Below are 16,728 nucleotides of genomic sequence, written 5' to 3' on the forward strand. Positions count from 1 at the left end.
AAATTTTCAATGAGAAGTCTTTAATTCCCAAACCTATATAAATAACAGCTACCATTTATTGAGTATTCTCTTCCTGGCACTGTACTGAGGGCTTCAACTCTTCTCCAAAACACGGGGTGTAAGAAATGTCTCATTAAAATTTTTCTCTAACCTCACCCCTGTTGACGCAAGTAATCCATAACCAACCTACAAATAAAAATTGGGGTGAGTTTATTCTGAGCTGAAATGTGAGGACCATACAGCCCAGGGGAGTTTTTCCACAAAGGAATGGAGCACTCCAAAGAGGCGGGATCACAGGCTGGTTATATACCCTCAAAGAGCATGTTTCACATATGATTGAAATGTCCCTCTTACAATAGTCACAAGAGTGCCCTGTCGGCACAGCGATTGACGGACACAGCAGGAAGCAGGTCTTCCGCCTCCAGCCGGGCGGTACAGGTGAGCTGAGGGGGTCGCAGGTGAGCTGGGCCGTACAGGTGAGTGCAGCAAACAGTTCCCAGTCTGAGGAAAGACGCTTATCCTTAGGGAAATGCCAATGTAGGGGGAAGTTGCACCTTTATCTTAAGGCCATTTGTTCTTGCCATAGGAAATGTTTTAAAGCAGATATACAATGCGTGCTCAAGGCCACAGACAGGCCCTTTTGGAAAAAACAAAGTCAGGCCACATTAGGTTTACACCAAATGGCTTCCTCATATACTCCAATATATCCTATTGCGTGCCATTTCTATTTGTCACCGGGTACCACTAACACAGTCAGTCCCAGCTCATTTTTCCCTCCCACGTGAGTTGCCTCCGATGCAGGGTGGGCTGGGCGCTACACACCCAAGCCCTGCAAGCCCTGCAAGCCCTGCAAGCCCTGCAAGCCCTGCAAGCCCTGCAAGCCCTGCAAGCCCTGCAAGCCCTGCAAGCCCTGCAAGCCCTGCCGCCTCTCCTACCCTCAGTTCCCAGCATCCACAGAAGCGGCGACCCTTGTCTTCTGTTGTTCCCTTTGGTTGCCACCTAACTAACCTCAAAAGCCTCTGGTCTCTCCCCACTGTGTGAAGAGAGAAGCGCCTCCAGGGGGGCAGGTGTTTGCGTACAAAAGGGACTTTTATACCGCGCCAGGGTACGGGAAGTCCCGGATCTCGGCCAGAGCCATCAAGGGTCTATCCAACCATTCTCTGACATTCCGGTATGGCGCTGAGAGCAAAAGAAACCACCTCATACCATCGTCCCCTGAGGCCCTACACCGGCTCTGCGGCGGCGCTCCTCGTGCGGCCCCAAGCTTGGCCGAGTTCGGACACTCTCTTCCGGCCGCACGGTGACCAGCGCCCAGGCCGGGCGGGCCCCGCGGCTCGCCCGCTCCCTCCGGACCCCTCGCTCGGGGCGGCGGCCAGGCCCGCGCCTCGGGGGCTGGCATTCCCTTCATCTGCATCCCAGCCTCACCACCCCGCTGCCCCGGGGACAGCCAGGCCGCTGGTGGCAGAGTCGCCTGCGGCCACAAAGCCAGCACCAGGTCTGCTGCCCCTAACACGGCGTCCTCTCCCTCCTACTGAACTGAAGCCTGCCAACGGCTCACAGGCTCGCGCCCAGGCAAGCCCCAGGCAGAAACACCGCAACGTAGCCCCGCTCCTGGGGAAGATAAACGCGCGCTTCCGCAACACGCCTCGGGGACTCGGCTGCCTCTGAGCCGCACTCAGCACGCCTGCGTCAGGCGCTCGCCCCGCCCCTCGGAGCCTTCCCGCTACTGCCCGCCCCTTTCCCGCCCGGATGTCTGCCTGGTTTTGCCGGATGTTGTTGTGAGTCCGAGAGACACGTGAGGCGCTGCTACGTCATCACAGGCACGCGCAGGAAAGATGGCGGCGGCTGGGGCTGTGAGCGGGAAGGTGGGCAACGGCCCGGGGACACCCCTGCTTTTCTACGCCATGGGGTGCTTTTGCTGCGTGGGGGCCGGCCGGCCGGGCGGGGGGCTTTCCGTATCAGGAGCGGCCTGCGGCGGATGTGGGAGAGAGGACGTGGTGGGTCAGCTGTTTCCTCGGGAACGCCGGCTCCGCCGGGACGAGACCCCCCTCCTGTCCCGCGGCCAGCCGGCCCCGGCGCGGCCCTGGTCCGGCGCCTTCTCTGTCTTCTCTGTGTACGCAGGCCTTTCCTAAGGGGTAGGAGGTGGCTTAGTTCCTCTCTTTTTCTGGCTGTTTTCTCACTCTGGTTCTTTGTGTCTATTCTTTCGACTCCAGTATCTTTTCCCTTTTCCTTTGAGGCGTTAATCTACTTGCCCCTGCCTTTCTCTGCTTCACTTTGATGAGGGCATCTGTGTTTCTTTCGGGAGGAGCTGAAAACAGGTGCTATGCAGTTGTGCGCTCAGAAGAAAAGAGTGTGTTGGATCCATTTTACCGGACTGCCGAGTTGGTTGGTGGTTGTGCGCAGGAGGGCATGTTTCCACTCCGGGAGTTGGAGATTTACACCATCCCACGCGTGTCTAGGAAGCGTTGGTTAAGACATTTATTTCCTAGGCGTCTCTGTGATGTTCCCGTGGGAGTATCTGTGGCGCTGTCTTACGAGGTGGTCACGGGCCGTCCTCCCAGTTTGTTAGGAACTAGGATTAGGTGCGGAGGAGGTTTCGTTGTATGGTGCCTGTTCACCTTCTGAGGGCATAGGTTAATGCCTGTTATTTAGGACTATCATGCCTGGTTGCTGGTAGCATTTCTCATTGCGGGAGTATTTCGTAAACAGTTGGGTCTGGTAATTACTCATCCAACACTAAGGCCTATTTACTTGTCGTGGTACTTCCTCATTCCTTGAGTTTCATTCATTTTCTCTATGCTGCCCTCCTTATCCCATTTGGAATTGTTTGACAGCGTTTGTGGTTTGGTGTATGGACTACTAGACCAGGCGCATGTAACCTTGGGAAATTGAGAAGGATGACTTCTCTGTCCTTCCATTCTTTATCTCCAGAATGGAGGTGATGCCAGTCATTATTTCTTGGATTGGAGTTGTTAGGATTACATGAAATAATAAAAGCATTTAAAAAAGATTAAATACTTTTACTTACTGGATATTTTAAATGATAGGTTGGTCATCATTTTTGGATTATTCATGCTCTTTGGTTGTCTTGTGAGTTTTTGTGTTCAGGATGGGTGCTGATTTCTACTTGACTCAGTATGTATTCGAATGTTATCCTGTTTGATTTTTCCATCTTGACTGATCCAATCTAGTTCTTGCCAAGAGTGGATCCTTTCCATTTGAACTACACTTAGCTCTTTCAGGTGTGGGATGATTTTGAAAGAACCGTTGAGGTGATGAAACAGAGTTTTGGAATCTAAGACTTTTTTCACCCTTTCCTTCAAACCACTGCCTTTTGTAATCTGACTTCTTAAAATGAGTCTTTTATTTCGTAGCTCTGCTTCATCACCTCATTTATTCTCACTAATTGCACATTCACAACCATTCCCATCACTCCACATTAACTATTTTTCCATGCCAAAAGGTGCCCCTCTTCCAGATAATGCTATCATGACCAGCAAAACCCACTTATTCTTCCCTCAGTAAGTTCAGATCTAGTTTAATGGCTTTGTCATTCACTTTGTTCCATGAAAAACAAACTTAGAGATGTCCATTTCTGTAACAACATTTAACCATAACCAGGTCTACCAGTTTTACCTTAAAGAGGTTTCTTAAGTTTGCAGCATCCTCTTCAGTGCTTAGTTTATTCAGGCCTTTCGTCAGCCTCTAGTCGTGAGTTCTTGGCTGATTTTTCCGTCTGCAATCTCTTTGCTTGCAGTCCTCCCCTCCACCACTGCTAGAGTTATTTTTCTAATGCACAAATCCGATTGTCTCTTGCTTTAAAAGACAAACAAAAAAATCTTTATTTTGTTACTGTTACCATTAAAATAATACTCAAGGTTGGTTAATATGACATAAAAAGCCATGTTACCTTTCTAGCTTTATCTTAGGCTTCCTTACTTCCTAGTGTTGTTTCTTTGGGAAAGGCGAACAAGGAAGAATGTATATATTTATGAGGATGTATGTGTGTTTCTGTCTGTATTTATTTATTTCCCCGCAAGGGATCAGCTAAGACCTGTCTAGTTTAGAAACCCAGGGCGGTGGATGTTAACCAAGGCTCACAAGGATCATGTATGGTACTTTTAAAAAATACAGATGCTGGGCCACAACCCAGCTGTGTTGAATTAGAATCTCTGTCTCAGTGTTAAGATCTAGGATGTAGAGTCATTTTTCTAGTAAGTCCACTTTGCTTACTTTGAACTTTGAGTGTAGGGAGGGAGGGAGTTAATCTCTGTCATATGGAGAAGCAGTGTAAGATGAGATTTAAGAGCTTGGACTCGAGCTAAACTAGTTTCAAAAGCTAACTTTGCACTTACTAGTGACTTCAGTTAAATTACTTAATCTCTCTGTGTTTCAGTCTCCTCATCTGTAATGTGAGGACGATTATAATACCTACTTTATGGAATCGTTAGGTGGGTTAATAAGTAAATATATTAGAATGAAGCCTGGCACATAATAGAGGCTGTTGTAGGTGTTATTCATTATCATAATTTCCCTACAAGTCATTGGTTGGGTATGGCAGAATTTTAAAAATTTAGAATATAGTTTTTGGTATGGGTGTGTAATTTATTTTTGAGGTTATGTCTAGTTTTAATTCTCATTGTTATTTTAACAATTGAAAAATATCTTGTTTTAGAAGTCATGTAGTTTTTTGTTTTATTTTTTGCAGGGAAAGATTTGCCCTGAGCTAACATCTGTTGCCAGATGCCATCTTCCTCTCCCCCCCCCCCCCCAAAGCCCCAGTGCATGGTTGTATATCCTAGTTGTAAATCCTTCTAGTTCTTCTATGTGAGCCACTGCCACAGCGTGGCAACTGGCGGACAGGTGGTGTGGTTCTGTGACCAGGAAACCCGGGCCACCTGGCTGGCTCTAGAAGTCATGGAGTTTTGATGAATGAAAAATCGTCACAATAGGGCACTGGTTAAGGAGATGGAGTGTAATTGCCTGGGTTCAGACCCCAGCTCCACTGCTTTGTAGCTGTCTTACTTTGGGCAGATTTCTTAACTTCCCTGTGCCTCAGTTTTCTCATTTGTAAAATAGGGGATAATGGTTATATTTCCATCGTGGAGTTGTAGAAAGGATTAAATGAGCTAATATTTGCAAAATGTTTAGAATAGTGCCTGGTGTCAAGTAAGTGCTTGATAAATGTTACCTGCTGTTATTACTATTGTTAAGGAAGATCTTTCAGACTGTCTTAAGATTGTTATTATTGGTTTGGAAATAGTTGAATGTTTATTTTTGCTGCCATTTTCCACTAAGAGATTAAGACTGCCATATAAAAGCAATATAGTCATGTAAAATGGGTTGGGGGGAAAATGAGGCAAAAGGAACGTAAATAAAGGTAGGAAAGGTAGAGGGAACAGAAAGTACAATTATTAAATAAACTGTGTCCTTTAGTGGGCTACAGTTTGGCTCTAAGTTTTTTAGCAGCCAAAGTAAAGAGGAGAACTTGATCAGTTATAAGAATTATAGGATCCACAGTAAAGTAAAACCAAAAGCAGAAACCCAAAAACCTAGTTTCTGAAGATTACACCAGAGAATAAAGTCCTATAAGTTCTTTAGATTGTGTATTATAGTGAATGTGATTATATGGCATATTGTGTCCTTTTGGTAAAAAAAAAAAGACTCTGTAATGCCCCTTAGTATGCTGATGGTTTTATGCTAGTAGATGGTTCAGTAGTTCAGTAAATACAGGGTACCAGTTTGATGTATTCAGTTCTCTGATGATTTGACTAAATTCAAGGGTAGGCTTTTGTCGAGTTGAGTGATGTACTCAGTTTTGCACATACGTTGTTTTTCTTAGCTGAGCTTTTGAAAGTGATCTTAATTATAAACCTCAATTAGTTTGGAGTTCAGCTATTCTTTGTTGCTATATATGTGTAGAAACATATGTTTTCACACTCAGTGAAATGGGAGGGGGAAAGAGTGACATCCTCTTGTGAATATTGAGGGGAGAAATAGGGACACTGCTTCTAAAAGCCATTCTGCTTTTTCTTTAACAGGTGAACAGGGTTGAATTAATGGACTAAGTTGAACTTACCAATCAGAGAGGGTGGGAGAGAGGAGATGCCTGAAATAGGTTTTAGCTTTATAACCAATGTCCCTGATGATGGTTACAGTTTACTTTCATTCATTTATTCAACATTTATAATGCATCTCATTTGTTCCAGGTACTATATTAAGCATTAGGGATACATTAAATAGCCCCTTACCTTGGAGCATATAGACTTCAGTTCTTCAGAAGGAAAACATTCACTAACAATTACCGCTTTATCTTGCCTAAATAAGAAATGCAGTGTGAGTTTCAAGTCGTTGAAGTGGGTGATGTTTTAGTGAATGTTATTGTTCTGAAGACCTTTAGACTGACTTGTCATCATGAGGTCAGGGCCTGAAATGTTTCACATGCATCTAGCATAGGTTCTGGCACGTAGTCGATATTCAGTGAAGAGGAATGAGCAAGAAGGTAGAGAAAATGAGGGGGGACTAGAGTGAGAGAGATGGGTTCATTAAAGCACTCTTGTTTTGGAGTTAAAAAGTCCTATTTTAGTACACTTCCATTTCACTCTAGGTCTCTGTTTTTATTATGAGTATACTAGAATTTGGTTTTGTTGACAATAACTTGAAACAATTGGGAAATCAGCTGTTATTTTTTCTTAGAGTTTGTTTTGATGGCATTCTCATAAGAATTTATTTTGTAGCTTAAATTTGGCCCCTTCCAGTTCCTTTTAGATATGCTTATAGTCCTGCGAAACCCTCTCCTTAAGAAAGATAAAGGTGGCCGGCTCTGTGGCCCAGTGGTTAAGTTCGCGCGCTCTGCTGTGGCAGCCCAGGGTTCGGATCCTGGGCGCGGACATGGCACCGCTCATCAGGCCACGTTGAGGTGGCGTCCCACATCCCACAACTAGAAGGACCTGCAACTAAGATATACAACTATGTGGGGGAGGGGGTTTGGGGAGATAAAGCAGGGAAAAAAAAAAAAGATTGGCAACAGTTGTTAGCCCAGGTTCCAGTCTTTAAAAAAAAAAAAAAAAAGATAAAGAATATTCTTAATATCTAGTAGGTTTTTCCTGGAGAATTTTTCTTTTCCTGGACTAGATCTTGTAACATGGTAGTAACTTCCTGTTAGAGGATACAATATGAAGTATGTCTTCTTTCTTTAGTTTTCTGGCATTCTTTAGTTTAACAAACCTTTGAGTACTTTCCATGTGCTGAATTCTTTGGATACAGGAGTGATTAAACACAGACTTTATTCTTGACATGGTACAATAGTTTTCAATTTTAACAATTTCACTTTGTAAATTAGTAAAAACATGGCTTTTTTGGAAAAGAATTTAAATGTTAAGTCTGCTTCAATGTGACGTAGCTGCTGGGACTAGGTAAAAAATTATAACCCAGCCTTTTTTTTTTTTTTAAGATTTTACTTTTTCCTTTTTCTCCCAAAGCCCCCCAGTACATAGTTGTATATTTCTTGTTGTGGGTTCCTCTAGTTGTGGTATGTGGGACGCTGCCTCAGCGTGGTTTGATGAGCAGTGCCATGTCCGCGCCCAGGATTCGAACCAACGAAACACTGGGCCGCCTGCAGCGGAGCGCGCGAACTTAACCACTCGGCCACGGGGCCAGCCCCTAACCCAGCCTTTTTATTTTCACTTTTTGGTGGAAGGAAATCCTTGTGAAATTTATTTACTGTCTCTTATTGTACAATACTATAGTACATGTATGTAGTTGTTGGCATAATGGTATAAGAGAAGTTGTTCAGTTAGTCCTCGTACCTCCCCAGACCGCTAAGTTATTCCTGTTCTCCTGTCTGACGTTGTTGGTGCGCTAATCCCCTGAAGAAGCAATAATGGTTCTGCTGGCTGCCCTTCATCGAGAGTTGTCCCATCCTTAACATCTCAGTGTCTTCACACTCAAAATTTCTGTGATTCGTTACCCTTAATACCACCTATGTTCTACATTTCTTTGAGTTCTTCAGTCATCACTGAGCAGCATGTTCCAGGTAAAATGCACTGTTACGTTCTTCCTTCTGTAATCTTTCTCAGTGAATAACCTCATCCACTCAATTTTGTTCTTGACTCCTCTCCCCTTCACCTCCAACATCTAATCAGTCATAAAGTCCTATCATGACTACCAGGTACATACCATTCGACCTTCTATGTATCTTTCTAAACCATCTGCCTGCCTTTCCTTATCCCCACTGCCACTGCCTTAGTTCAAGCCGCTGTGAAGCTCTCCTCCAGATTACCGTAGCTGTTCATTCTTGGCTCTGCAGCTAGTTTGTTGGCTTAGAAAAGGCGAGTATGACCATGGCATTCCCCTGCTAGAACTTTCTGATGGCTTTTAGGTGGCAAAGATTGTCTTTAGAATAAATTCCAAATTCTCAAATTCTTGAGCATGGCTGATAAAACTCTTTATGATCTGATCTGATGTCTACTTTTGTCTCTAAACTCTTTATCTTCTATTGTCTGATCTGGGTTGCAACCATGTGCTGAACTACTGCTCTCTGTAGAACATACACCCTCTGCCAAGAAGGTATTCCTTCTCCCAGTTAAAATTCCATTCTTCAGGTCCCAATTTATATTCCATTCTAGTTAAGACTCATCTTCCCTGAGCCCTGTAAGTCTAGGTTAGATATGGTTTATTAGGGCTTGCTGTGACAGCCTGTTCATACTTCTGTCATATGTTGTAATTATGTTTTCTTATCCTAATCCCCAATTAAATTGTAAGTGCTATGAGGGCAATGACTGACTTTTACTTATTTATACCTGGAAGCTTCCTCTGTACCTGGCACGTTGTAGGCATTCACCATGTAGTTACTCAACGAATAACTGAAAATGACATCTCATTCAGGATCCTATGCATACTTCCATCACACTCTGCTATGACCATTCATTTATTGGTTTAGATGACGTTACTAATGTAGTCAGATGTTTTTTTCGGTGTGTGTTTTTCCACCAACACCTTTTATTCCCAGCATCTAGTTGGTGCTCAGTAAATGTGTCGAGTCTATGAGCGAAGAAACTTCTAAAGCATATTAGGTGGAATGGGGGTGGTTGGAAGAGTTTGGACAGGTTCTTGTGCTCTTTTGAAGAATTTAGTAGAAGTTATTTGCAGAGAGGAGTAAAAGGCTTTTCCAGGTAGAGGGAGCAGAATGCACACACAAGAAAGGCACAAGGCTTTGAGGGAACAGGTGGGTTCACAGTGGTGCAAGGCAGGAAGTTCGTTTGTATTGGGGAGTGTCAGCTGTTGTGTAGCTGTGGAGGACAGGGGTGGATCAGAAGGTTTTGAAGCTCAGGTGTGGCACCCGGATATACATTTTATAAAGATCAGATTGGGCAGTGGTTACTCATTACATAGCTTACACAGATTATTGGAGGGTGACCAAATTGGAGGAAGAGAGATCAAAATGTTCTTTTATCAACACAGGCTAGAAATGAGGAGGGGTCAGTGTCAGAGGTGAAGAGTTGAGGGATTAGGAGACAGGGTGGGGATGGTGAAAGAGTCATTGAGAAGAACCGGGTGGATGGGATGTCTTTGACAGAGTTGGAAATATCAGGAGAGCAGATATAGGAAAAAGCACGCTAAATTTAAGATGACTGTGACTTATTCAAATGGAGATATCAAGTAGGTGCTTAGGTATTTGGATGTGGAGTTCATTAGAAGTTCTGGGTTCACACTGGCGTTTCTTGGGGATACCTTCTCTGACCATAAGTTTAAATTATCTATGTGCTGAATAGTTTTAAAGAAATGAATTTTTGTAACTTTTTGTTGTTAAATTTAGCTTATAAAATTCACGTAGTTGCTAAAGTCCAAGAATGTATGTTATGTATGATAAGGACTGGATTATCATGTTTGAACAGAGATTTAGGGCAAGAATTTTATCCCTAAGCTTAATAGTAAATTTAAAACATTTGGGTTGAATGTTTTCATTTCTCTTTAGGTTTTGCAAATAGAGATTATGCTAATTGTAATACAAATAAAAACCCCATCCTCTTTAAGTGTAGGAACAATATAAAAAATTACTTGCTACTGTATTGTACAACTTCTTTAACTGTTTCAGCTTTTTCTCTCAGGAAGTAGCATGGTTTTGAGTTGGATTGTCCCAAGTACATCTCTTTTTATCTAGATAGTTGAATTTATCTATTGGCATGCCTCTTTTTTGCCTTTTAATTCTAACTTTTGCTGAATTAGAGGTTAGTAAGTTTATTCTAAAACATTTGCTGTGGTCCCCAGAATTCTTTTAATAAGTTATACCTGACTTAGGTTCCTTTGCTGAAGGAAAACTGCAGTTTCTGTTGCCGTCAGCAGGCCGTCATTGAAGGTTTTATAAATATGCTTACCTGCCTGGGCATCTCAGCAAATATTTCACAATAAACGAGAGCCCAGAGGGCGTGATACAATTTTATTCCAAATGGAAAGCTTTTTTCCTTTCTTCGGTACCCTTACACCTTGTTCCTGTGTAAAGATTTTACCTTTTTATAACGTTACCAGGTACATAGTTTATTTTTCTGCTCTCCATGGTATCTGGCATGTAAGTGCCTAATAAAAGTTGAATCACTTATATAGTTAGTTTAGCACCACCAAGTGACAAGTCTTTGAATGCCCTTTATAGTTGCTCCCTGTGGACACTTAATCCCCAATGAAGAACAGATAGGGTGAGATTTTAAATTTTTTTTTGAGGCAAGATAACTTATTTTTCTTTCTCCTTTTTTTACTGAAATATCTCTAGTTATGTATTTACTTTTATGTAGGGTTTTATAGTTTAAAACAATAGATTTTCCATGTAAGTTATTTTTTCTATAGCTTTATTGAGGTATAATTGATAGTAAGTTGCACGTAGTGTGTAATTTGATGGCTTTTGATCTATGTATATGCTATCAACCCATTGACACAATCAAGATAATGACATTTCTACCACTCAGCTTCTTTTTGACTCATTGAAACGTATCACTGCCTTCAGGCTGTCCACAGGAAACCGCTGAGCTGCTTTTTGTCGCTATAGATTAGTTTGCATTTTCTAGAATTTTATATAAGTGGAAGTATATAGTATGTACTCTACTTTTGGCTTTTCTTCATTTAGCATAATTATTTTGAGATTCTTTCTAGTTGTTGGATGTATCATTAGTTTATTCCTTTTTCTTTCTTTCTTTTTTAGTTAGGAAGGTTGGCCCTGAGCTAACCTTTGTTGCCAGTCTTCCTCATTTTGCTTGAAGAAGATTGTCCCTGATCTAACATCTGTGCCAGTCTTCCTCTCTTTTGTTTGTGAGACACTGCCACAGCATGGCTTGATGAGCGGTGTGCAGGTCCATGCCCAGGATCTGAACCTATGAATCCCCGACCACTGAAGCAGAGCATATGAACTTAACCACTACGCCCCTGGGCTCGTCCCTTTTTATGTTTTGGATGTCTTCTCTTAGCAGGTTCTTACTTTTCTGCAGTGTCTTGAACATATGGAATTCAGTGATAATGCTTTAATATCCTTCTTACTAATTCGGTTGTTTGTGTCATTTTGGGTCATATTTAATTTTGTTGATTTTCCTCCTCATTATGGGTTCTATTTTCCTGACTGTTAGCATGCTTGGCAATTTTTTTAAATCAGATGTCACATATTGTGAATTTTATCTTTTTGGGTGCTAGATATTTTCGTATTCTGTAAAATATTCTTTTTTTCTGCTTTATCTCCTACCCCCACCCCCCCGTACATAGTTGTATATCTTAGCTGTAGGTCCTTCTAGTGGTGGGATGTGGGACACTGCCTCAGTGTGGCCTGACGAGCAGTGCCATGTCCGCGCCCGGGATCCGAATCCTGGGCCGCCGCAGCGGAGCACGCGAACTTAACCACTCGGCCACGGAGCCGGCTCCTAAAATATTCTTGAATTTTTATCCTGGAAGGCACTGAAGTTATGTGGAAAGAATTTGATACTTTTGGGTCTTGCTTTTAAACTTTGTTAGATGATATCAGCGCAGCATTTACTGTGAAACTAATTTTGTCCCCCTGCTGAGGTAAGACTATTCTGAGTACCCTGCCCAATGCCCTGTGAAGTCGGTTTCCCACTCTAGAGGGAACAGGTCTGTGTGAGCCTGCAGATTGCTGCTGCTAGTATTTCAGGTGGCTTTTCCCCCTGGCCATAGGTGGTTTACTGATACACATGCAGTGATCAGAACTCTGCCGAGTACTCAAGGACCTCTGCACGTCTCTTGAGTTCTCTCTCTGCATTTCTCTGTTCTCGAGTCCTCTGTCCTGTGAGCTCTGTCTTGACTTCCCCCAGTTTCCAGCTCTGTGTCCTCAATGCACGGAGACCACTGGACACTTTCTGGGTTTTCTCTCCCATTACCACAGCTGGAAACTCTCAAGACAGTGAACTAGGGCAATTGTGTGACTCACTTCATTCGTTTTCTTTCATTTAGCAGTCGCTGTCCTTCATTACCCGTTGAAAACCATTCTTTCATGGATTTGGCCTTTTTTTCTGGTGGGAGGATAAATCCAGTTTCTGTCACTCTGTCTTGGCTGGAAGTGTAAGTCATTATAGGGTATTTTTTTCCTCTCTGTTTTTGGTTTAATACCCACAAATAGGTCTTTTTTTTTTTTCCTCAAGCCCAGGATGAATGTTTGTGTTTCAAATTTGTTTCCTTTGTCGTTATAAACTCTGAGATGGTCTTTTTCTTCCAGAGTTTTTGTTAATAACTGTTTCTTTCTTGTTGGTCTATATTAATTCTCTTCTGTCATGTACCTTCTGAGAGGTGACATTGTCAACAAGATATTCAAGAATGTTATCAGATGCTAAGTGTTTCCAGAATGCCAGTAGATATTTGGATAGCTCAAGGTTGTCATCACATCTGTAGGGTGGCTTTATGCCAGTTTGTAATATATTTTAGAGTATCTTTTTCCTCATTTCACTAGTAGTTTATATATACTCTCCACAACAATAGCATTCCCTCCCTTTTTTTTGCGGGTACACTTAGTGGTAGGTGGTGTTCCTCCCTCAAATCTGCTTGATCTGTCCCTCTTCCCTTTCTTTTTCTCAAGGTGTGTTCTTCCATTGTTGAATTCATGTCATGATTTCCACCTGACAATATCCCTCTAGTACTCTTGAGATTTGGTTTAAATTCAATTTAAAACTTTACATTTTGTGTTTATCACCAGTAATTTTTAGCATTTTGGTTGTAAAAGAAAACTTATATGCAGAAAATCACACTCGTATAACTTAATGAGTCATAAGGCAGACATCTTTCTAACCACCACTCGGTTCGAGAGACCGACCTTTGTAGCCACTCCAGAAGGCCTTCCATGCACCCTTCGTCCCTAAGTAACCACCCTGCTAACTTCTGTAGTACTTAGTTTCTTGCATTGTTTTTATTATTACTGGTATTTTTTGAACATTGCTGTTGTGTCATGTTTTCTTTTTAAAGTCCTCGTTTGTCCTCTACTTAGTACTGGGTACTTCCTCCAGTTTTGTTTTTCTCAATCAGTTGCACCTTTGTCTTTTATGATATTTGATATCTTATTTTTCTTTGGGTAGTTTGTTCATTCTCTTCACATTTCAATTTGGGTTCTTCTTATCAAACACATTACCTCTGGATTTTGAAAGATTGGACTGTACAGGAATAATGGTCCAAAAAGACAAAACAAAACATCCCAAACCACCCAAATCCTGATTTTGACAACAGCTATGTATCCTGTTTTATACTCACCTTTCATACTTAGTTTTCATACTCAGCTTTCTCTGCCAAATGAACTGAAAGATGAAATGAAAACACCATTTATATCGCCATTAGACATGTATTTCAGATATATTTTTACCATATAATTTGTTCCCTTATAAAATATCACAAATTAGTGAGTTGTTAGACGTGGAGAATCTGACATAGACTTTTAGTACTGTCTCAAATACATATGCTAGGGAAGTGATTAGGCTGTTTTATTTTTACGTTCGATGCCTCTGTATCCCTAAGGTAGTAATCGTGGGAAGTCTTTACTGCCTACACGTTGTCTTGCTATTTGGGATGCTTGCTGCTGATAACTTAGAGTGTGGGTTCTCTGTAGAAGGAGTCTCAGACATGTTGTGCATCTCGAGTAGTGCAGACTTTTGTCTCAGTCTTTTTCTTCTCTTAGCTTTCCACTTGCCAGCTTCCTGACATCAGTTTTCATTGCTTTTCACCTCCTTGGAATATAATTTTTTCTTGTCCTGTTTCCTGACCTGTATATTCTTTTCCTGTTGTGCCTGTGAACTCTTCATCTTCCCTCCCGTCTTAGGTAGTAGAAAGAAGCAGAGGCATCGCTGATGCCTTTTCTTTCTTCCTGTAGCATAGAGAGCCTATTCATGTTCATGGCACTGGTCACTGGTTACTCCCTCAGGTTGAAATACTAGCACATAGGATCCTGGAACCATTTTGTCAGTGTCCATGGGTGCTGAGCATGGGTGCTGAGCCTTAAGTTGATTGCCTTTTTCATTATGTACTTTTTGGACAGACAAAACTTGTCAGAGCAGACCTCTGAGTCTCCACCCCAGAGAGAACCTTGATCAAGTCACGTAACTTCCTTGCCTTTTTTCTCAATTACAAAGTGGGAATGATAACATATATCTAATTGAGTTGTGAAGATCAAATGTGATAATGTAGAAATGCTTTGTAAAGTAATACATAGTAGAGATATTATGTGGCCAATAATAACATTTGAACCTTTCTTTTTATTTTACATTAGAGATCATGAGTAAAACCAGAGTAAAGAAATTGGAAGCCTGTTTTATAAAGTATTATCTCCCATGAAAGTTCTAATATCATAGTTGTTCCCTGTAGCAAAGTAATTTTTCATATCAAACAAACTTGGAGGTAGTGTCGCAAATGTTAATGATTACCATTGATAAACATAGGAAGCAGAATATCCTACGGCAGAATGATATTCCTCAGGAATCAATTCACTGTAGAGTCCAATGAAGAAGTGTCTTCATGCTATTGTATAAGATCCAATTTTTAATCGGTCTTCTGTTTTTGTATGTTGAACTATTTTGAGTAGTTAATACCTGTAGAATTGTATTTCATTATACATAGGTACTCAGAAACTGGGGTGATGGACAGACGTATGCTGTAAGCAAAAAAAAATTCCCTTAAAAAAATACAGTGAAGAGCTATAACATTAAAATGACTGATTCAAATCAAAATGATAGAAAAGAGACTAAGCTTCTTGTGTGGAATGTTTAGGAGTTCAGATGGGAGAGAAATTAAGGATTTTTGTTTAAAGTCCAAATTGTTAATTAGCTGCTACATTGATTTATAAATTAAAGACATTTAAATTGGTTTTAGTCCTGAAGCAGCATTATTTTCTACATCTAAGCAATTTCAGAAACTGCTTTCCTCTAGGGAAGCCATGTGGAATTTTTCTGGTAGTTTCTTGAGGGAATAGTAGTTGAGATTTAATGGATGAAGGTGTCAGGAAATCTGAAATCCACTTGTTCATTTGATATGCCTGTGGTCTTGAACAAAGTCACTGAACAACTCTTTGTTGTACTTTTTGGAAGATTAGCCCTGAGCTAACTGCTGCCAATCCTCCTCTTTTCACTGAGGAAGACTGGCCCTGAGCTAACATCCATGCCCGTCTTCTTCTACTTTATATGTGGGGCGCCTGCCCCAGCATGGTGTGCCCAGCGGTGCCATGTCTGCACCCGGGATCTGAACCGGTGAACCCCGGGCCCTTGAAGCCGAATGTGTGCACTTAACCGCTGCGCCCCCACGCCGGCCCCTCTTTGTATTAGTTTATTCTGTAAAATGGAGATGGAGATAATAAGATCTATTCTGACTCATTCAGTTTGGTTGTGAGGATTAAATGAGATCAGAGTGCTTTGAAAACCAAGTGCTATTCAGTTAAAACTGTTACCGTTATTTTACATTTGAAGTAAATTATATACTGATGCAACTAGTGTTGTTTTTAAGGTTTAGTAGCACATAATGGTGAATTTATTAGTTTTATTCTATGTGCCATTTCTGGCAGAATTATTAATTTATATTAACATCACACCCTTCAAGTCAGAAAGCTGAACATGGCTGCTTTCTAAAGACGTTACAAGTCTGGGTTCGGAATTTTGAGTTTTTGGTCAGGTAATTTGTTCCTCAAAAAGTGCTGAAGAGTTAACACAGAAAGAACTCAGCATGAGTGCATCTTTGACTTTTTTGTAAGGTGGCTGGTACTTTAATAATTTTTAGTAAATTACTGAATTATTTAGGAAATTACATAGCTAAACTACTTAGGAAAGTCAGCTTTTTCTTAAATGAAAAAGAGAGTAGGCAGCACTTGACCAACATATGTATAGGAAAGAAAGAGTCGCCTGAAATGCTTTGGTAGGGAAAGTGCTGCATTTGATTCTTTGGGGTTCACTTCGTTAAAGTGTCAAAATCTCTTTAGTGTTAATAGTGTCACAGAGCCTTGGATTACGTTGTTAATGATGCCAAGCTTTTCTTGGCAAGTAAGTGTCCCTTTTTCTGCTCTGAGAACTAGGAAGTTCTTGATTATTCTACTAGCTGAGTCTTGCTGAAAATATGCTAAAGTGTGGTTTCTGGATATGTCTATGATCTGTTTGCACAAAAGCTTGAGATTTTAAAGGATTTCTTTTTTATAACCTTTTCATACTTCCATTTTGTGGCCTCAGATATAATTATGTAGTTCAACTTCCTCTTTTACAAATTGATAAACTAAAGTCC

General features: G+C 41.4%; 1 protein-coding gene across 2 annotated transcripts in view; it reads left to right on the forward strand.

Moving 5' to 3' along the window:
* Nucleotides 1–1,600: 1,600 nt before the first annotated feature.
* Nucleotides 1,601–16,728, forward strand: part of TBC1D15 (TBC1 domain family member 15) — a 57,384-nt gene continuing 42,256 nt past the window's right edge. Inside the window, exon 1 of one of the 2 annotated variants that reach the window (XM_001487961.6) lies at nucleotides 1,601–1,865. In XM_001487961.6, the coding sequence (XP_001488011.1) occupies nucleotides 1,836–1,865 (30 nt within the window). In that variant the 5' untranslated portion in view covers nucleotides 1,601–1,835. 2 annotated transcript variants of the gene reach the window in all.

The sequence above is a fragment of the Equus caballus genome, chromosome 28, assembly GCF_041296265.1.
Source record: "Equus caballus isolate H_3958 breed thoroughbred chromosome 28, TB-T2T, whole genome shotgun sequence".
NCBI classification, from domain to species: Eukaryota; Metazoa; Chordata; class Mammalia; order Perissodactyla; family Equidae; genus Equus; species Equus caballus.